Source organism: Homarus americanus, unplaced genomic scaffold (genome assembly GCF_018991925.1).
Source record: "Homarus americanus isolate GMGI-L3 unplaced genomic scaffold, GMGI_Hamer_2.0 scaffold36970, whole genome shotgun sequence".
NCBI classification, from domain to species: Eukaryota; Metazoa; Arthropoda; class Malacostraca; order Decapoda; family Nephropidae; genus Homarus; species Homarus americanus.
This window is the reverse complement of record NW_024740094.1, coordinates 2,752,675-2,774,355: the sequence shown is the minus strand read 5'-3', so window position 1 is coordinate 2,774,355 and position 21,681 is coordinate 2,752,675. Positions and strand designations below refer to the sequence as shown.

The window sequence follows — 21,681 nt, the reverse complement described above, 5'->3', positions numbered from 1 at the left end:
TGCCTTGGGGATGACGAACCAATAACCATAAGACCAGTCAATGAGAGCTCTATCCACTCAGCCACCGCACCATAACCTGACACTAAATAGATTTAAAAGACACTGGAGGTTTATTTTATCGACCTAAAGAAATATTAAAGAGAAGGGGCAGATTTATTTCTCGTGTGTGACCGTTGTGGAAAATAATTTAATCTGAAGAGACTTTTAAGTGATCTAGTTATTTATCTCTCTCTCTCTCTCTCTCTCTCTCTCTCTCTCTCTCTCTCTCTCTCTCTCTCTCTGGGTTCACTAGTATAATACGATAACTTAAACATACGGTATAATGGTGTGCTCAGTTAAGGTCAAGTCTTAATTGGTTAGGTTAGGTTAGGTCAGCGTCAAAGTGGTTAGCTTAGGTTAGGTTGGGTTAGGTTAGTTAATCTTCAGGTGATCGATTGTTAACTACGGTAAAATTAACGAAAATTAAGGTTATTTCTGAGTTATTCTTACCTGAAGTTAATTACGTACAGGTGTGTGTGTGTGTGTGTGTTTCATGATTGTATGTGTATGTGTTTTATGTGTGTATATATTTTATGTGTGCTTTGTGTGTGTATGTGTGTTTCATGTGCGTGTGTGTGTGTATATTGGAGGGTTGGTGATAGACACACACACACACACACACACACACCTGGACTGAAGGACAACGAGGCAGGAAGAGGGTGAAGGAAACTTTGAGAAATTCCACTTTACATCGTCACTTTTCCTCCATCTTTTCTTCCCACTAATTCATCATTCTCTCCTTATTCCCATTCACTCTTGTACTTCTCATCTCCCTTATTTATCCCCTCTTGTTATCGCTGTTCTTAAACTATGGATATGGGCACAAGTTGGGGTATATATAAACGAATGGATTAATGATCAGGGTACAAATTTATTCCACATCCATTCGTTCAGTATCGTTCAGGGAGGTTTTTTTCCCCTTGAAGTCTGGCTTTGCTTACGTTCATTACCCAACTAGGGATAAAAACACCAATTTTTTTCCCTTCTTTCTAAAACTCCATATTCATTTATGATATTTTTACGATAATATATTATAAAAATAAGGTTAATTTATCCTTATATTATATTTATCTAATAGTTAAAATAAAACGTAAAATAACAAAAATAAAAGAAATTTCGTCATGTTGGAGTGTGCGTCATCACAACAAAGAGAGTTGCCAGGTAGGGTATTGCTGCCTCCCATCCTCCCTCCCCCCTCCGCACCTCCCTCCTCTCCCCCTCCCTACCCCCCCCTCCCCTCCAACAATATTTCATTGACCTCCCGTAAGATCCTGAATCTGTAATAATAATACAAGGGTACATGAAGGAGTCACTGTACCCAACCTCACTGTAATATGATGGTTGATTAGTCACTGTATCCGGGTGATGTTTATATCACTGTATTCGGGCAGGCACTGTAAGATGGTTTGTCACTGTATCTAGGCACTGTAACGCTGTAAAAAGTTACTATATTCGGGCACTGTAATATTCCTATTCACTGTATCCGGGCACTGAAGGGCTATAAATAGTCACTGTAACCTTCCCCTGTAATATTGAGAGCTACTGTATCCGGCACCTGAAGGCTGTAACACTCATTGTAATTCTCCTATGTAAGCTTGCTGTAATCTCTCTCTCTCTCTCTCTCTCTCTCTCTACATTATGTAGCCCACTGTACCTGTATCTAACTGAACACTTACAGTAATTAGATTCTAGAGGGGCCTGGTTAAGTGAGACCCAGTCCTAATAGACCCCAGTGTTAATAGACCCCAGTCCTAATAGACCCCAGTGGTAATGGGCCCCAGTTTTAATGGTTTGGTTCACTTAGAACTGGGGTCTATTAGCACTGGGGTCTATTAGGACTGGGGTCTATTAACACTGGGGTCTATTAACACTGGGGTCTATTAACACTGGGGTCTATTAACACTGGGGTCTATTAACACTGGGGTCTATTAACACTGGGGTCCATTAACACTGGGGTCTATTAACACTGGGGAATATTAACACTGGGGTCTATTAACACTGGGGTCCATTAACACTGGGGTCTATTAACACTAGGGTCTATTAACACTGGGGTCTATTAGTTTAAGAAAAAAGAAGAATGCTCATTTATTATTATTATTATTATTATTATTATTATTATTATTATTATTATTTTTATTGTTTTACGTTAACTAAGACACATGCAGGTACACCTTTTCCGACGTGTTCACCTCCCCCACAAAACGCTCCTATGCTCAAGTTAAAGAAGGAGCGTGGTGGAGCATATTATCCATCTTGTAGAAGGAGGTGGAGAAGGTGAAGGAGGAGGTGGAAGTGGAGGAGGAGGTTGACGTGGGTAGTTTGAGTGATACTTGATTGAGTGATGAGAACTTTGTGTCTTCTCTCTCAGTCTCTCTCTCTCACTCCCTCATTCCCTCTCACTCACTCAGTCATTCTCTCTCTCACTCACTCATTCTCTCTCTCACTCCCTCATTCTCTCTCACTCACTCACTCATTCTCTCTCTCACTCCCTCATTCTCTCTCACTCACTCACTCATTCTCTCTCACTCACTCACTCATTCTCTCTCCTCCTCCTTCTCTCTCCTCCCTCCTTCCCTCTCCTCCTCCCTCATTCTCTCCCTCCTCCTGTTCCCTCTCTCTCACTCCCTCATTCCCTCTCACTCACTCAGTCATTCTCTCTCTCACTCACTCATTCTCTCTCTCACTCCCTCATTCTCTCTCACTCACTCACTCATTCTCTCTCTCACTCCCTCATTCTCTCTCACTCACTCACTCATTCTCTCTCACTCACTCACTCACTGACGGAGATGTAATTGCGTCTTGATAATATAACTTCTAGACAATAAAAATAATAACAAAATAAACATACATACAGACACACACACACACACACACACACACATACATACATACATACATACATACATACACCCCTCCCTTCCACACACACACACACACACCAAGGACAGTTCATGAACCCCAACCTACCAAGGCTAATGTGGATAGCTGCCTTAAAATCCACGTATCTCCCTTAAATCTCCCTCAACACCCTTAAAATCCTTACCTTAAATAATAGGGGATTAACGTTATACTCCCCATTCATCCTTAAATCCCACCAGAGAGAGAGAGATAAGTTATGTATTAGCCAGGTTTATTTTGTAATGTGAAGAGAAAACAAACACGCTGGCAACTTTGGCCTTGGGAGGGGGAAGGGGGAGGGAGGGGGAGGAGGTGGAGAGGTGAAAGGTGTTGAGATGTGGATGTTAGGAACGGAGGAGGGGTTTGTTTGTTTATGTTTGTTTCTTTGTTTGTTTGTTTGGGGTTTTCGGTTTTAGTTTTGTTTTGTTTTGGGATATGAGTTTATCTCTCTCGTTTTAAAACAAGTGTGTGTGTTGAGGGTGTGTGTGTGTGTGTGTGTGTGTTAGGTGTTTATGTGTGTGTGTGTGTGTGTTAAGGGTGTGTGTGTGTGTGTGTTAAGGTGTGTGTGTGTGTGTTAGGGGTAATGTGCGTGTGTGTGTGTTAAGGTGTGTGTGTGTGTGTGTTAGGAGGTGTGTGTGTGTGTGTTAAGGTGTTTATGTGTGTGTGTGTGTTTGTGTGCCCTCGCTTGTATGCATTCTGTATGTACGTGCACATGGTTGTTCTTGTTCGTGCTTACTAGCCTTGCAGTCACGTTGTGTGTGTGTGTGTGTGTGTGTGTGTGTGTGTGTGTTTTATGGTTGAGTGTGGTAGTGGTTACATTTATAATTAACAGCATCAACAACACCATAACAACAATAACAACAACAACAACAACAACAACAACAACAACAACAACCACGTGATCTCAGATGTAAACACAGTAGTAAAACAATGAGTTACAGCTACAGTCATATACATTACCACAACCCACATTACATAATAACCTCTTACAGTAATACAAGTGTGTGTGTGTGTGTGTGTGTGTGTGTGTGTGTGTGTGTGTGTGTGTGTTTAGACGGGGGTGTGGTAGTAGTTTACATTTATAATTAACAACATCAACAACACCATAACACACCAATAACAACAACAACAACAACCACGTGATCTCAGATGTAAACACAGTACTAAAACAATGAGTTACAGCTACAGTCATATTACATTACACAACCTACATTACATAATAACCTCTTACAGTATACAAGTGTGTGTGTGTGTGTGTGTGTGTGTGTGTGTGTGTGTGTGTGTGTGTGTGTGTGTGCGTGTGTGTGTGTGTGTGTGTGTGTGTGTGTGTGTGTGTGTGTGTGTGTGTGTGTGTGTTTGTGTGTGTGGTGCTGTCTATCCATTTATCAATTTATCTATCATCCGACATTTATCTCTCTCTCTCTCTCTCTCTCTCTCTCTCTCTCTTCTCTCTCTCTCCTCCTCCTCCACCTCCTTTTCCTCCCTCCTCCTATATCCTTTCTCCCTACCCTTCCCTCTTCCCTCCTCCCCCTCCACCCTCTTCCCTACCCCTTTCCCTCTTCCCTCCTCCCCCTCCACCCTCTTCCCTACCCCTTTCCCCTCTTCCCACTCCTCTCCCCTCCACCCTCTTCCCTACCCCTCTCCACTCCCCTCTCACATGATGACGAGTTATAGCGTGAAACTTAGTAATTCTGTGCCCTTGGAAGGTGATGAGAGGGAGAAGGGAGAGGGGTGAGGGAGAGAAGGGGGAGTGAGGGAGGGTGAGGGAGAGGGGAGGAAAGAGCGGGAAGGAAGGAAAAATGGAGATGGGAGGAATGATTGAAGAGGGATGAGAGAGAGAGAGAGAGAGAGAGAGAGAGAGAGAGAGAGAGAGAGAGCCTGAAGGACATCTTATTTGTCCATCTCTCTCTCTCGTTCATCACAACATTCCCCACTTGGCTGCTCTTGTTCAAACTCAGTCACGCCAGCACGAGAATTAACATCGCCTGGCGTTTACCACACGGAGAGTTAAGCTAGACGAAACATTGCCAGCTTTGGTTTGGTATTTTTAAAGGCAGCAGTGGCGATATTTGACGGTAAATTGAATTAGTTATGAAAAAAAAAATCGAACCAACATGTTGAAACACGTTTTTTGTTTATGACCAGATGTTGCCAACCAGCGAGCATGTAAATAAACACTACTATTACAACAACAAAACATTGAACACCGTATTTTGTTTATGACTAAGTGTTGCCAACCAATGAGTATGTAAATAAACACTCCACTAATATACTTTATATATATATATATAGTATATGACGGGAAATTTATTTGTCAAAAACGAAAGAAAATTCCCTCCCTTGGTATTATTTTCAGTCCGGCTGATTGGTTAAGCAGATCTTTACTGTGCTCGTCCAATCAGAGAGCGGCCTTTGTTGGAGACTGATGACGTCATAACTCCTATTATTCCATATGCTTACATCATCTTCTGAAAACCTCACCAAGTAATAATAATAATAATAATAAACTGAAAGATACCTGTCATGAGGGGGGGAGGAGGTGAGGGCTCGCTGACTGGGACTAGGTAGGGGCTGGCTGGGGGTAGGGCTCAGTGTGGGGGCTGGCGGGGGGCTCAGTGTGGGGGCTGGGGGTAGGGCTCAGTGTGGGGGCTGGCGGGGAGGGGAGGGTAAGAACTTGTTTCAGCTGCTGATTTCTGACGTTCTGCTCGTCGTCAATTATATGTTTTCGTCATTCAAGGAGAATTTACTAGCCCATTTTTTTTATTCTGTAGTTATTTTAAGGTAAGAAATTCACTATATATTTCTCTTTCTCTCTATTTCACTTTCTTTAATCTGTCTCTCTCTTCTTTCGCTCTCTGTCTTAGTCATTCTTTCTTTCATTTACTTTATCTTTATCTCTCTCTCTCTCTCTCTCTCTCTCTCCCACAATAAACCTCTCCCAGGTGTAATGAAGAACTATGTAATGATAATTACCCTTAATGAGTTTGCCTTACCTACCCTAACTCACCTGTTCCTGTCTACCTGCCCTGGTTATGGCCAATTAGTACTCATTAGGGCGACTACACTCACTGTTGTAAGTAACCGTCAAGTAGTGTGGGTTTGTAAGTAGAGAAGGAAAAAGTGTGTGTTTAGAGGATTTAAGTAGATGAAGGTAGTTTTAAAGGGTAGATGAAGGTAGTTTTAAAGGGTAGATGAAGGTAGTTTTAAAGGGTAGATGAAGGTAGTTTTTAAGGGTAGATGAAGGTAGTTTTAAAGGGTAGATGAAGGTAGTTTTTAAGGGTAGATGAAGGTAGTTTTAAAGGGTAGATGAAGGTAGTTTTAAAGGGTAGATGAAGGTAGTTTTAAAGGGTAGATTAAGGTAGTTTTAAAGGGTAGATGAAGGTAGTTTTAAAGGGTAGATAAAGAGAACTTGCCAGTATCAATAAATAAAACTTAATGTCTCCTTATCACACCAATAGGTATAAAAAATCACTAATTCCTCCCTATTAAAAAAATCACAAATACTCAAGAGATACATTTTTCGTCGGCGTTCACAGGTGATTAAAAAATGTCTCTTGTTTACATCGTGAAGGTGAAGGCTGGAGTTCTTACGCCTCTTGTACTTCGTGCATTATTATCTGGCACCTCAAGGACGACCAGTGAGGAGTCAAGGGCGAGTGACATTTATCGTGGATTATAAAACTGACGGTAGGAAGAAATGTTGAGGGAGAGAGAGGGGGGCGGTGAGGGGGAGAGAGGGGTGAGGGAGAGAGAGGGATGAGGGAGGAGGGAGGAAGGAGGGAGAGAGGGGAGGGGGCACAGAGGAAGAGGAAGAAAGAGACAGACAGGTAGAAGGAAAGTAGGAAGAAGGGGGTAAAGGGGAGAGAGAGAGAGAGAGAGAGAGAGAGAGAGAGAGAGAGAGAGAGAGAGAGAGTGTGTTCCTACGAGTTTGTTTTGGTTAATTCTCTCAGCCGCGTACAGCTGCGACACACTCACATGTTTTGACGATCAGCTGATGTTTGTTTTGCATAATCAGCTGACTGTGGAGGAGGTTACCGCGCAAATGCCAATGTTTTGATGTTCAGCTGATGTTTGTTGTGGTGATTCGCCTGACCGAGAAAATCCTACACTGTTTTGTTTATGTTTATATGATCAGCTGATGTTTGTTGTGGTGTATCAGCTGATCGTAGAGTTCCCGCGTAAAGTCTGAATTATTTTGAAGATCACGAGAGATGATGCACTCTCTCTCTCTCTCTCTCTCTCTCTCTCTCTCTCTCTCTCTCTCTCTCTCTATCTATCTATCTATCTATCTATCTATCTATCTATCTATCCATCCATCTATCTATCTATCCATCCATCTATCTATCTATCTATCTATCTATCTATCTATCCATCCATCTATCTATCTATCTTAAGGTATAAACGCTTAACAATATTACCACTTAGCCTCATACATAATCCTCAAATGCAATATTTCTTTTACTATTTATAATCTGGACGACATATAATTCCACATCCTGTTTTCTGTACCGCGAGTGTAAACAGCTCAGCCTCCGTTTTCTATGTCGAAGAATTAAAGAAAACGGAGACATGATTTTTTGTGTCTCCTTGTGTGAATATCTTTGAAACACTGGACCATGTTTTGTGTTACCTGCTGTGTGTTGAAGACCAGGTAGACACAGCCTCTTTGATATTGTATTTACTGTGGAGAGAGAGAGAGAGAGAGAGAGAGAGAGAGAGATCATCCTAACTACAAACTCCATCACTGTTTGAAAATGGTACAAGTCAGGTTCTCGTATTTGTCCTGTTGTGGCGGGAAATGTGAGAAGATTTTTTTTTAGATATACCAGACCAGTCGACCATCCACCTTCCTCCACCACCCTCCATCCACTTCCACATCCCTCCATCCACTTCCACATTCCTTCATTTACGTCCTCCATCCCCTACCACACCTCCACCCTCTTCACTCCACCCTCCATACTCCTTCCACACCCCTCCATCCACCTCCACTCCTCCACACCCCTCCATCCACCTCCACTCCTCCACACCCCTCCACTCCTTTCTCCACCTTCCTCCATCGACCTCCATTCCTCCCTCCATCCCCCACCACACCCCCACCTCCTCCACTTCTCCCTCAGTCCTTCTCTCCCCCACCCTCCTCCCTCCCTCTCTCCCTCCCTCTCACCCACCGTCCCTCTCTCTCTCTCTCCCTCTCTCTCCTCCCTCTCCCCTCCCTCCCTCCCTCTCTATATCCTCTCACTCCCTCCCTCCCTCCTCTCTCTCTCCCTCTCACCCCTCCCTCCCACTCTCTCTCTCCTCCTCCTCTCCTCCCTCTCTCTATCCCTCTCACCCCTCCTCCCTCTCTCTCTCCCTCTCACCCTCCTCCCTCCCTCTCTCTATCCCTCTCACCCTCCCTCCCTCCCTCCTCTCTCTCTCCCTCTCACCGTGTTTCCCTCCCTCCCTCCTCTCTCTCTCCCTCTCACCATCCCTCCCTCCCTCTCTCTCTCCTCCACCCTCCCTCCCTCTCTCTCTCCCTCTCACCCCTTCTCTACACCTCTACAGCTACATAACAACAAACGCTACTGGTGTATCAGAGGCATCTCTTACCTACAGTGGTGAGGGAGGGCGTCACCTGAGGGCGTCAGGCGCACTAATATACGCATCTGGTGCGTTAACAGCCAGAGAAATGATTGGTGTGGTGCGTCAGGAAGTGCGTCCCCAGTGCGTTGATCTTGAAACGTGGGGCATATGACTGATAATAATAATAATAATAATAATAATAATAATAATAATAATAATAATAATAATAATAATAATAATAATAAAAGTTAAAATAAAAGTGAACAAATAACTGGCGAGACCCGACAAACAAAAACAGATAAACAAAGTAAAAAATAAACAAATTAAAACAATTAAACCAAAAAATATAAATTGTTGAATATAAAAAAAAAATATTTGTGTAATAACAAAACAAACTTGATGTATAATTTGTTAAAGTGGTCTCTCTCTCTCTCTCTCTCTCTCTCTCTCTCTCTCTCTCTCTCTCACTGCACTTCCACCAAATCGATGAAACGCACGCAATTTTCCTCCTGTACGCAGTGACGCTGGGAGGAGGGAGGAAGATCCCTATGCCTCCTCCCCCTCCCTCCCTCCTCCTCCCACCCCCCTCCATCTCACCCCCCCTCCCTCCTCCAGGACCAACAGTGAAATCAATAAACACAGCTTCAAATTGTTCACTGCCCTTGGTGGGAGGGAATGAAGAGAGAGAGAGAAGAGAGAGAGGTGTTGTACATGAGGCTTGAATATGTCTTCCTCTTCCTCCTCCTCCTCTTCTCCTCTTCCTCCTTCTCCTCCTCCTCTTCCTCCTCCTCTTCCTCCTCTTCCTCCTCCTCCTCCTCCTCCTCCTCCTCCTCCTCCCTCCTCCTCCTCCTCTTCCTCCTCCTCCTCCTCCTCCCTCCCCCTCTTCCCTCCTACTCCTCCTCTTCCCTCCCTACTCCTCCTCTTCCTCCTCCTCCCTCCTCCTCCTCCTCCTCCCTCCTCCTCCTCCTCCCTCCCTCCTCTTCCCTCCCTACTCCTCCTCTTCCTCTTCTCCTCCTCCTCCTCCTCCTCTTCCTCCCTCCTCCTCCTCCTCCTCTCCTCCCTCCTCTCCTCCTCCTCCTCCCTCCCACCTTGTTGCATGTCCAGCCACTTCAAGTGTCACGTCTCTCTATCCGTCTGTCTCTCCCCTAATATGAGGTCCAGCTTCAGTTGTGTGGAAAAACAGTGTGTGATAGGCATATACGCTGACAGATACGCTTTTAATTCCCCCTTTACACAACGTGATGGATGAGAGGCCGGTGTGTGGTGACAGAGAGGCGTAAATGCGTATTGGTGTTGATGCAGGTGAGGAAGGTATTATTAGTAGAAGCGTATATGCGTATAATAGTGAGAGAGATTCCAGAACACACACACACACTCTCTCTCTCTCTCTCTCTCTCTCTCTCTCTCTCTCTCTCTCTCTCTCCCTCCTCGACACTAACCTCCAGACTATTGCTAAGATAAACCAATGAGAATCCAGGAATCACTAACGAGAAACTGGTGATTGGCGTTCCAGTGATAACTCGCCTAACGACAGCTCTGATTGGTGGTAATTCCTGAAAGCTACTGACTACATAATTGTGGTGTGTCTGTATTAACCTCTCCACTGAGGCAGGGGAGGAGGGAGGGAGAAGGAAAGAAGAAGGAGGAAGAAGAGGGGTGGGAGAGGAGGGAGGGAAAGAGGGGGTGGGAAGGAGGGAAAAATAAGGAGGAGGGAGGAATAAAAGCGAATAGGTAAATAAAATGGGGGTTTATTGACTCTCTCTCTCTCTCTCTCTCTCTCTCTCTCTCTTCACATTTCACTTATTCCTCATTTATCACTGACTTCCAACATTTCCTTTTAAACTTTACCTATAATCTGCGTTTTAGGCCGGACTTAATATAATCTAAATAGTATAATCAGGCCCTATAGAAGGTCAGGTAGAGGCCAGGCCAGGTAAGATTATATAAACACCTGTAATTATCTCATAAATTATAGGTAATTATATATGTTATATATTGAGACAGGATTATAGAGGTATTATATATATGTGTGTGTGTGTGTGTGTGTGTGTGTGTGTGTGTGTGTGTGTGTGTGCGTGTGTGTGTGTGTTAAAAATTCCTCAATAATCTGTAAATGTAAAAACGTGTAAATCTGAAAATTAAGTTTAAAAAAAATTTCATTAATGTAAAATATAGCAACATGAACCATCGTGTAAATCTACAGTGTAAAAAAATCCTGTAAAAAATAACACTGTAGTAAAATATAATAACTCTCTAAGGCTTAAAAATCTGAGGCTTTAAAAATCTGTAAATCTGGTCCGTGGAGACTTGGTGGTTGAGGTTTAATATATAATAAACCCGACCACTAAAAACCTAGACGAGGCAAGAAAGTGTTATAGTGAAGATGGTGGGGTGGTGGGGAGGTGGGGGATGGTGGGGAGGGAGAGGGGGGTGAGGGGAGGGAGGGAGGGAGGGGTGAGGGGGTGAGGAGGGAGAGGGGTGAGGGTGAGGGAGGGAGGAGAGGGGTGAGGGAGGGAGGAGGGGGTGGGAGGGTGAGGGAGGGAGGGGGGTGAGGGTGAGGAGGGGGTGAGGGTGAGGGGAGGGAGAGGGGGTGAGGGGTGAGGGGAGGAGAGAGGGGTGAGAGTGAGGGAGGGAGGAGAGGGGGGTGAGGGGTGAGGAAGAGGGTGAGGGGGGTGAGGGGTGAGGGAGGGGGGAGAGGGAGGTGAGGGAGGGTGGGGAGGGGTGGGGGTGAGGGGGATGAGGGAGGGAGGGTGAGGATGAGGAGGGAGAGGTGAGGGAGTGGAGGGAGAGGGGTGAGGGTGAGGGAGGGAGGAGGGGGTGAGGGGTGAAGGAGGGAGAGGGGGGTGAGGGTGAGGGAGGGGGAGGGGGTGAGGTGAGGAGGGAGAGGGAGAGGGGTGGGGGTGAGGGAAGGAGAGGGGGGGGGTGAGGGAGGGAGAGGGGGTGAGGGTGAGGAGGGGTGAGGGAGGGAGAGCGCTGGAGTAGGAAAGTGGGAAGTTAAGTGAGTGAGAGAAAGTGAGAGGTTAAGAGAGAGAGAATGAGAAAGTGAGGGTGAGAGAGAGGAGTGGGTGTATGACTCTCACTGGCTCAAACTGGTTCTAACAGGTTGTCTTAGAATGAACCCTTTATTGTGTCGATTATTGTTAATTTATTACGTGTTGTGTTAAAGTCTTTTCATATATCCCCATACCATTGTTGTCATGTGATTGGTTGCTGGTGAGGTATGACGTCACGGTGTCCTGTTATGATTGATCCCTTGTGGGGTATGACGTCGTATATAAAAATTTTGTTATTGGTCCCTTGTCGGGTATAACGTTGTGTATATGCCTTATGATAGGCTCTTGTAGGGATGACGTCACCATATCCTTTTATAATTGGTCTCTGGGGTGATATGACGTCGTGTATATCTCTTTTGATTGGTCCTGAGTTTATCTGACGTCATATACTCGAGTATTATTTACGATTGGGCGTTTGTCTAATAAATAATAATGATGATCTCCCATAATTGGTCCGTGGTGGGACATGACGTTATATTTATCTCCTATGATGGGTCCCTGGTTGGATATGACGTCACATATGTTTCTTCTAATTGGCCGAGATGCCCCATGAAATCTCACTATTGGTCACTCGTGTGTTATGACGTGACTTAACCGCGTTCTTATTGGCTCTTTGGGGTCTTGTGACGTCACCTCTCTCAATAATACTTTTAACGAAAATTAAAGAACATTTTATAAACTTGAGTTGGTATTACCTGTCCTCTCTCTCTCTCTCTCTCTCTCTCTCTCTCTCTCTCTCTCTCTCTCTCTCTCTCTCTCTCTCTCACACACACCAGGTTTAATTTGTTAGTGTGCCCTCGGTAGTTAATTTGCCTAAACCTTTTAAACCCTTACGTGTGTTTTAACCAAGGTTTTAGTCCCAGAAGAGAATTAGAGATTAGAGAGAATTTACTCTAGTTTATTAAAGCGCTCTGTTGACGGAAGGTACAGCAACCCTTTACAATCAACACTACGCAATTAACGCCGAATAATACGCACAACCTGACCTCAAACAGACATCAACAGCGCAATTTAAAAACAAGTCGAAAAATGAGCAGTTTTAGGCGGTGCGATAAGGGTGCAAGGGGGGAGATAGTGTAGTACTATTGAAGAGCTGTAGGCCTGTGTGTCCAGGCAGGACTGTTGGTCAAGTCCAGAGGGAAAATCTCTCTCTCTCTCTCTCTCTCTCTCTCTCTCTCTCTCTCTCTCTCTCTCTCTCCTTGTCCTTTCCCCTTTATTTCCTCTCTCCTTCCCAGTCTCCCCTATCCTCTCTGACCTCTCACTCTTTCTCCTCTCTCTCTTTCCCATCCCCTTTCCTCTCTCTCTCTCTTTCTCTCACCCTCTCTTTCTCTCCTCTCCCTCTTCTCTCCTTCTCTCTCACCCTCTCTTTCTCTCCTCTTTCTCTCCTCTCCCCTCTCTTTCTCTTACTCTCTCCTCTCTCCCTCTCTTTCTCTCCTCTCTCCCTCTCTTTCTCTCCCCTCTCCCTCTCTTTTTCTCACTCTCTCCCTCTCTTTCTCTCCTCTCTCCCTCTCTTTCTCTCCCTCTCTCCCTCTCTTTTCTCACTCTCTCCCCTCTCTTTCTCTCTCTCTCCCCTCCTCTTTTCTCTCCTCTCTCCTCTCTCCCTCTCTTTCTCTCTCTCTCTCCCCTCTCTCTCCTTCTCCTCTCTCCCTCTCTTTCTCTCCCTCTTTTCTCTCCTCTCTCCCTCTCTTCTCTCCCTCTCTTTCTCTCCTCTCCCTCCTCTTTCTCTCCCTCTCTTTCTCCTCTCTCCCTCCTTTCTCTCCCTCTTTCTCTCCTCTCTCCCTCTCTTTCTCTCCTCTCTTTCTCTCCTCTCTCCCCTCTCTTTCTCTCCCTCTCTTTCTCTCTCTCTCTCTTCTCCTCTCTCCTCTCTTTCTCTCCTCTCTCCTCTCTCTTTCTCTCCTCTCTCCTCTCTTTCTCTCCTCTCTCCTCTCTTTCTCTCTCTCTTTCTCTCCTCTCTCCTCTCTTTCTCTCCTCTCTTTCTCTCCCTCTCTCCCTCTCTTTCTCTCCCTCTCTTTCTCTCCTCTCTCCCTCTCTTTCTCTCCTCTCTTTCTCCTCTCTCCTCTCTTTCTCTCCTCTCTTTCTCTCCTCTCCCCTCTATTTTTGCCCTCCCCATCACCTGGGCCTCGCGTCCCCTCACTCTCGTTGCTAGGCAGACCCAGCGACAGTGTGAGGGGTTGCTAGGCGGAGAGGGATGGTTGCTAGACAAGAAGGGCACAGAGATAGACGGTCAATTTGGATAAACAAAGGTAGAGCTATCTGTCTATGTGCGTGTCTGTCTCTCTTTGTATGTATGTATGTATGTATGTATGAATGTATGTATGTATGTATGTATGTATGTATGTATGAATGTATGTATGTATGTATGTATGGATGGATGAATGTATGTATTCTCTCGTTTACCCCTCTATCTCTCTCTCCCCAACACACACACACACACACACACACACACACACACACACACACACACACCCAATATCGAGAGCCGTCACCTCCACATAGCACTGCTCCACTGCATAGCTTTAATCACCCTCCCTCCCCCAGCATAGCACCCCTCGACACTACAAGGAAGCCATGCACTAGGACACCGCTCTACACTTTATCTCTTGTGCTATACTGTAATAACTCTTCATTTTAAAACCTTTATCTTGCTCTACGGTGATGCTATGTAGTGTTATCTCTACATAGCGTTTGTTAGAATCAACTGTAACGCTATACTGTACATTACTGTTCCAAAATTTTTGCTATGTATTTTTGTACTGTAATAATAATAATAATAATAATAATAATAATAATAATAATAATAATAATAATAATAATAATAATAATAATAATAATAATAATAATAATAAAAAAGTTAGAACGCGTGATAATTTAAACAATAATCCAATTAACAAACAAACAAACAAACAAACAAACAAACAAACAAACAAATCCATAAGAAACCAAACAAAGTAAACAAATAAATTCAATAAACGAACTCGAATAAATAATTAATTAAATTATTATATATAAAATTAATTAAATAACTAAATCGTAAAAGCAAAATTTAAAATACACCAAATATTTTTTTTAATTACTTAGGACCCATTTCCGTCTGTCTCTCTCAATTAACATTAAAATTATTGACAATGATTTTTAGAAGAAATTCCTACTGAAGAAAATACATATCTGGTGTCTGTCTGTCTGTCTGTTGAGATTTATTATTAATTTAGGTGAAATATGTTGTAAATGGTGTGTGGTGGTGGTGGTGGTGGGGTGGTGGTGGTGGTGGTGGTGGTACCCTCAAGCCAAAGTTACCTGTGTACCTACCACTTCACCGACCTACTTGCTCACCTACCCACCTCACCTACCCACCTCACCTACCCACTTCACCTACCCACCTAACCACCTCACCTACCCACCTGCCCACCTCACCTACCCACCACACCTGCCCACCTACACTACCTCCCTACCCACCTCCCCACCTACCCACCCCTCACTCCCCCCGCCCCTCCCCCTAGACCACACTAACTCACCTAAGTGTTCAATATCAATGAAGACAGACCCCAACACACGGCTCTGTCCTGCCTGCTGCAATAAAGTGTGCAATGATACCGTGTTGCTAGATTGCTATTGTGTGTGTGTGTGTGTGTGTGTGTGTGTGTGTGTGTGTGTGTGTGTGTGTGTGTGTGTGTGTGTGTGTGTGTGTGTGTGTGTGTGTGTCCTGCCTCCCTTCCTCCCCATTTCCTCCATTCCTTTCTGCCTCCCTCTCTTCCTTCCCTTTTCTCTCCCTCCTCTCTCTCCCTTCCATCTCCCCTCTCCTCCTCTCTCCCTTCCATCCTCCTTCTCCTCTACCCACCATCCTCCTCCCCTCTCCCCTTCTCCCTCATTCTAATCAAATCCTTTGTCCAAAAGCTTCCTCCTATTAATCAGAATATCGATTTTTCCCCAACTAATTTAGTCTCCCCATATAAGACAACCTACCAACAGAAAACGGGATGAAGGTCTGTTTTAGAACAACATTGTCACATAACCACCACAGTATTATTATTATTATTATTATTAAGAAATTAAGTTGATCTACAGTAATTGAATTAGAGAGTAAACTCTCTCTCTCTCTCTCTCTCTCTTAATACGCATCTACGCATCTGTTATCAAGACCACTACGCATTCACACATTTCTCACAATACTAATAAAGATAAAAACTTAAGAAAAGTTAAATTAGGATAAAGCGATAATGACGGAGAGATATGCATGTGAGGGCACTCATAGAAATTGTGTGTGGGGAGGAAGGAAGGAGAGGAGTAGAAGAGAGAGAGAGTTGTGTTGCTCCGCCTGTTGAAAGACACAAAGCAAACATCACAGTCAAACAACTTTACAAACACACAAACATTAACACTGTTCCAAACACACCATAAAAACACAAACCTAACAAACGTCCACACGCAAATCCACCCTCACCAACAGACACAAACACCCTCATGAAACAAACACACACAGACCCACAGCACCAAACACTCCCATAAACAAACACACACAGACCCACAGCACCAAACACTCCATAAACAAACACGACCCACAGCACCAAACACTCCATAAACAAACACACAGACCCCTCAAACTTCTAATAAACAAACAAACACAGACCCCCCAGCCACATACAACATGCCCCATAATTTATTTTTTTTATGTTAAAGAAAGGAAAAAGAAAGTCTATATCTTCCTCTCTAGTTAGAAATTCTTTGAGGGAGAGAAAGTTGAGTGGTGCTGAGGGGGTTGAGAGGTTACTTTCTGCCAAGTGAGAGGGAGTTAGAGAAAGTATAGAAAGTATTGAAAGTAAGAAATAATAGTAAAAATAATAATAATAATAATAATAATAATAATGATAATAATAATAATAATAATAATAATAATAATAATAATATAATAATAATATAATAATAATAATAATAATAATAATAATAATAATAATAATAATAATAATAATAATAATAATAATAATAATAATAATAATAATAATAATAATAATAATAATAATAATAATAATAATAATAATAACTACAACATCAACAACAAAAATCCAACACAAATTTATATAGAAAACAAAACAAAATCCCATCGACAATAGACTCAGAAACCTACTCCTCTCCCCCCCAAAAAATATAAATGGTTGTAACTGTCGAAAAAAAATATAAGGATCGGAATCGCTATACAAGGGGATCGAATTCTATAAGATATAGGTTCAGATCCTATAACCGGATAACATAGCCTTTGTCGGACCAGAAATAGTTTGGTGTTGTTTGTATGTTTGTGGAGTTTGTTTTTTGATCACGTTTTGTGTTTGTTTGTTTATTGTGAGTTTATTTACGCTGTGACAGACTGACAGCTTGATAGACAGACAGACTTACCATTCCTGGCCTTAAAGACAGACCTACACAGAGAGACAGACAGACGACCTCTATTAAATACAGACAGACAGACACAGGTCGTTCTTATCGTGGACGAGTAATGACGACTTTCTCATCTCAGTCGTTCTCCCACGATGGGTCGTAACTAACAATTTATTACCCAACACCGAGATAGAGGTGTTAGGTTTATACGTCCTTATTCCAGTCCAGTCAAAAAATCATTGATTACAATCTCCAGCTAATCTAACTCTAACCTCTTAACCTAACTTAACCCGACCTTGTCATAACCTGAAATGACCCTAATTTAACTTAAACTCACCTTTAACATAACCTAAAGTAACCCTACCCTAACCTAACCTAACCTCACCATCTCTTTCCCCATTTACAGACGAAGAAACACCCAGTGAACCACATTAAGAGGCCAATGAACGCCTTTATGGTCTGGTCACAGTTAGAGCGGCGTAAGATAGTCCAGCGACACCCGGACATGCACAACGCTGAGATCTCCAAACGTCTCGGGAAGCGCTGGAAGACTCTATCATCGGTGGAGCGTCAACCTTATATAGACGAAGCAGAGACTGAGACTTCTTCATATGCAGGAGTACCCAGATTATAAGGTATGTTGGGATTAGGTTAGGTTTTGGTTAGGTTTAGGTTAGGTTAGGTGTGTGTTAAACTATGATGTGATGGTTTTATGGTGTTTATGGTTTAACTTGAAGATTAATCACCTTAACCTAACCTAAAATAACATAACCCTAAAAAGCTAACCTAATTTATATACAACCTAACATAACATAACCTACAAAAGCTAACCTAATTTACCTTAACCTAACCTAACATAACAACCTAAAAGCTAACCTAATTTACCTTAACCTAACCTAACAACATAACATAACCTAAAAGCTAACCTAATTTACCTTAACCTAACCTAACCTAACATAACAAAGCTAACCTAATTTACCTTTAACTAACATAACATAACATAAGCTAACTAATTTACACCAACCTAACCTAACATACCTTAACCTAAAGCCAACCTATTTACATAACCTAACCTAACCTAACATAACATAACCTTAACTAATACTAGACCCTAACCTAACATAACCTAAGCAACACGATTTTATAACCTAACCTAACATAACCTAAAGCTAACCTAATTTACCTTAACCTAACCTAACATAACCTAAAGCTAACCTAATTTACCTTAACCTAACCCTAACCTAAAGCTAACCTAATTTACCTGAACCTAACCTAACATAACCTAAAGCTAACCTAATTTACCTGAACCTAACCTAACATAACCTAAAGCTAACCTAATTCACCTTAACCTAACCTACTGTAACGCTAAACTAACCAAACATGACGGTGGTTAATCTTCTGTAAAAGTAAAATGTTAGTGTTGGGTTTGGTAAATGTATTTCAGCCCGTGTTTATCAATGACGTCACATTCCCCCTCCTGTTCCCGTTTTCTTTACTTAACTCAATTATTCTTAAAATCACCTCTAGTCTTCTCTTAGGTGTGGTGAGGTTAGATTAGAGTTAGAGATGGAAGTAGAAAAATAGGTTGAAGACAGAAGAGTTAAAGAGTTAATAAATTTAAGAATGCACAATACAGTTGCCAATGAGAGACACAAAGGGCCGCACTCCTCACACTGTGGCATCTTAGTGCCTATGTTGTTGTTTGGTGTGTTGTAAAAATAATAATAATATTAATAATAATAATAATAATAATAATAATAATAATATATAATAATATATATATATATAATAATAATAATATGTAATAATAATAATTTTCCTATTTCCTTCCAACACAAATAGTGCCAAAGTGAAAATTATATTCATGAGAAGAGACAGAACAAGAGACGGGGGGACATATACCTCGTAAACAAAGGTACGAACCAACAGGAAATTGCACCTGACTTTGTTTTTTTTTTACTTCATCTCTCTCTCTCTCTCTCTCTCTCCACACACACAGGTAACAGCTTCCCCGCGTCATGTCATCTATTTAAAGTCTACCTGTCCTTACCTTTGATTAATTATAAACATACCTGGTCCCTGATTCTCAAAGGGTCCTACCATAAAAAATGTCCCCTCAACTCCACATATGATGCCGTATATGGCTCAAACTACAAAGATGGCTCCAAAAGGTTCCTACGAGTCAAATTCTTCCTCTAACGCTTCTAATTAACTCTATTTAAACAAGGATTCAACAAGGGTAAACAAGATGGCGTCGATATAAGTCAGAGACTCTACCGGGCCTTAATGTGGGCTGTCAGTATCCAAAGGAAGAATTTATAATGGTATAACTCTCTTGGGAGACTTCGGGACCTGTCTAGCGCGGTGCAGTGTGGGATTTACAGGGAGGGGGAAGGGGAGAGGGGGGAGGTGAAGTAGGTAGGGGGTAGAGGAGGTATGGGATTGGAGAGGAGGGTAGGGGAAGGGAAGGGAAGAGGAGACACGGATAGGGAGGGAAGGAATGGGAGGGAGATGAGGAAGGTTTGTCTAGGAATGAGGAATGTTGCAAAGCGATGGTGAGGGAGAGAGGCAGGTGGAGGGGGGGATGAGGGAGAGGGTGAAAGAGAGGGGTAAAGGAAGGAGGGGGGAGAGGAGTGGGTGGAGGAAGGGGGAAGGGGATGAGGGTAGGAGGTGGAGGGATGAGAGACGTGAGTGGAGCACCTTACACCCCATTTTCTATGCCTCCACAACACCCTAACACACCGTTTTCTTTGCCCTCCCCCACAGTACCGGCCGCGGAAGAAGGCGCGTCTCCTGCCGTCGTGTGTGTCAGGTCGTATAGGGTCGCGCACGCCCTCCCCGTCCTCTTCTGGCACCACGCCCCGTCGTAAGCGTCGCCCAGCAGTCAAGCTTTTGTCCTCCACTCGACTTAGGATCACCGTCTCCACCCCGTCTAGACCCTCCCAGGCCACCCAGAAGAAGAAGAGAGGAGGAGGAGGAGGAGGCAGAGGAAGAGGAGGAGGCAGAGGAAGAGGAGGTAGAGGAAGAGGAGGAAGAGCAGAAGGAGGAGGAGTAGGAGGAGAGTGTGACCGCCAGAACAGCCTCACCAGCAGTAAGAGAGGAGGAAGAGGCTCAAGAGGCAGGAAGAGCACCAGCAGCAGGAGGGGCGGGGGCTACAGGGGGGGACCATCTAAGGGCTCAAGAGGAGTACCTAAGGGCGCTAAAGGGGGACTCTCTAAGGGCTTCTTCACCCCACCGACGCCACCCTCCCCGGCCTGTCCCTCACCTTCGTCACCAGAGTCCGCCGTCTTCTTCCTAGATGATGACGCCCACGCCCACACGCCCACCCACTCGGGATACAGTAGCGCCCTCCTGGATTGCTGCTCGGTTCTGGACACGCCCACGCCCTCCCCGGAGCCCGTACACGCCACGCCCACCAGGGATCCCAGCGACTCTCTGGGGGAGTTCTCCCATTGATATACTGCAGGTGAGAGAGAGAGAGAGAGTGAGAAATAGAGAGTAAAATATAGAGAGAGATAAAGAGAGAGAGAGAGAGAGAGAGAGAGAGAGAGAGAGAGAGAGAGAGAGAGAGAGAGAGAGAGAGAGAGTAAAAATATAGTGAGAAAGAAAGAGAAATAAATATATAGAGAGAGATAAAGTGAGAGAGAGAGAGAGAGACTTAACCTAACCTAACACCCCCTTTAACTCGTCTACTCACCACCAGATGTCTCCAGAGTTTCCAGTAGACTTGGACCTCACCCCGGAGTTGGACCTTGAATCTTGCTCCTCCTCGACCACCACCTCAGCCTCGGGATCCCACTTTGAGTTCTCGTGTACTCCTGACGTGGCTGACGCTCTCTGTGACGTAGGGCTGACGGTATCTGATTGGCTGGACCCTTCCCTGAACAGCTTGATCTGTTCTTAAGGAGGTTGATTACTTGTGCCTCTCAAGCTTGTGTTTACTCCCTTGTGATTGGCTCCTTTCTCTTGAGGGGAGGAGCCAATCGTGTTGCTGGTGAGAGAAAGTAGGAATTAGAAAAAGAACTTCCTGGAAATTTTTGTGTGGTGAACATCATAAAAGAAAGTGATTAGAAAGGAAGTCTTCATGAAGGAGATTAGAAAGCCTCCATTTTGAGCTTACCCGTCTGTATGGGAACTTTGTGTTGGCAATGATGGAGAAAGCAACAGGACTTTCTCTATTGGAAATCCTACAGGAACTCTACTGTATCTGATAGGATAAAGAAAGTGAGTAGAAATTACTCCTAAGACGCCTTCAAAAAAGGTTTGGTGCCATTAGAAAGTCTGTAGGACCTCTGAGGGGATAAACAGAGGATATAAGACTCTTTTATAAGACTTTCTGCCCCTGGAAATGTTATTGGAACTTAAAATGTTTGCCTGGGTGAAGAAAGATAATATATAGGATTTCTTTACAAGACTTTGTGTCTATAGAAATCTTATAGGAACTTAATGCTGAAGACGATGAGAAAAAAGTGAAAGTATCATTTTTTGGTAAAAGGAGACGAGAGGGGAGAAAATAAAAGCAAATAGAAAGTATATAGAAATGATGGGTTTTTGGGGAAGCTTTGTGCTTCAGTGGTAATGAACTTTCTACTATCAAAAGAAAGTAAGAAAGTTAATTAATGACTTTACAGGTATATAATAACATTAACGAAATAAACAGATAAAATAATGTACCTTTTTTATATACAAACTCAAGGTCATTTAAATGCGATAAGAAAACAGATCTCTCAAGGTGAAACACAATAACATAGTCAGTTCATTTAGG

General features: G+C 43.5%; 1 protein-coding gene across 1 annotated transcript in view; it reads left to right on the top strand.

The window, feature by feature from the left end:
- LOC121875147 (putative transcription factor SOX-15) overlaps positions 1-21,306 on the top strand; it is a 31,002-nt gene extending 9,696 nt beyond the window's left edge. The window contains 4 exon segments of the mRNA XM_042379563.1: positions 17,323-17,507; positions 17,509-17,551; positions 19,683-20,382; positions 20,620-21,306. Of these exon segments, the coding sequence (XP_042235497.1) occupies positions 17,323-17,507; positions 17,509-17,551; positions 19,683-20,372 (918 nt within the window). The 3' untranslated portion in view covers positions 20,373-20,382; positions 20,620-21,306.
- Positions 21,307-21,681: the final 375 nt, after the last annotated feature.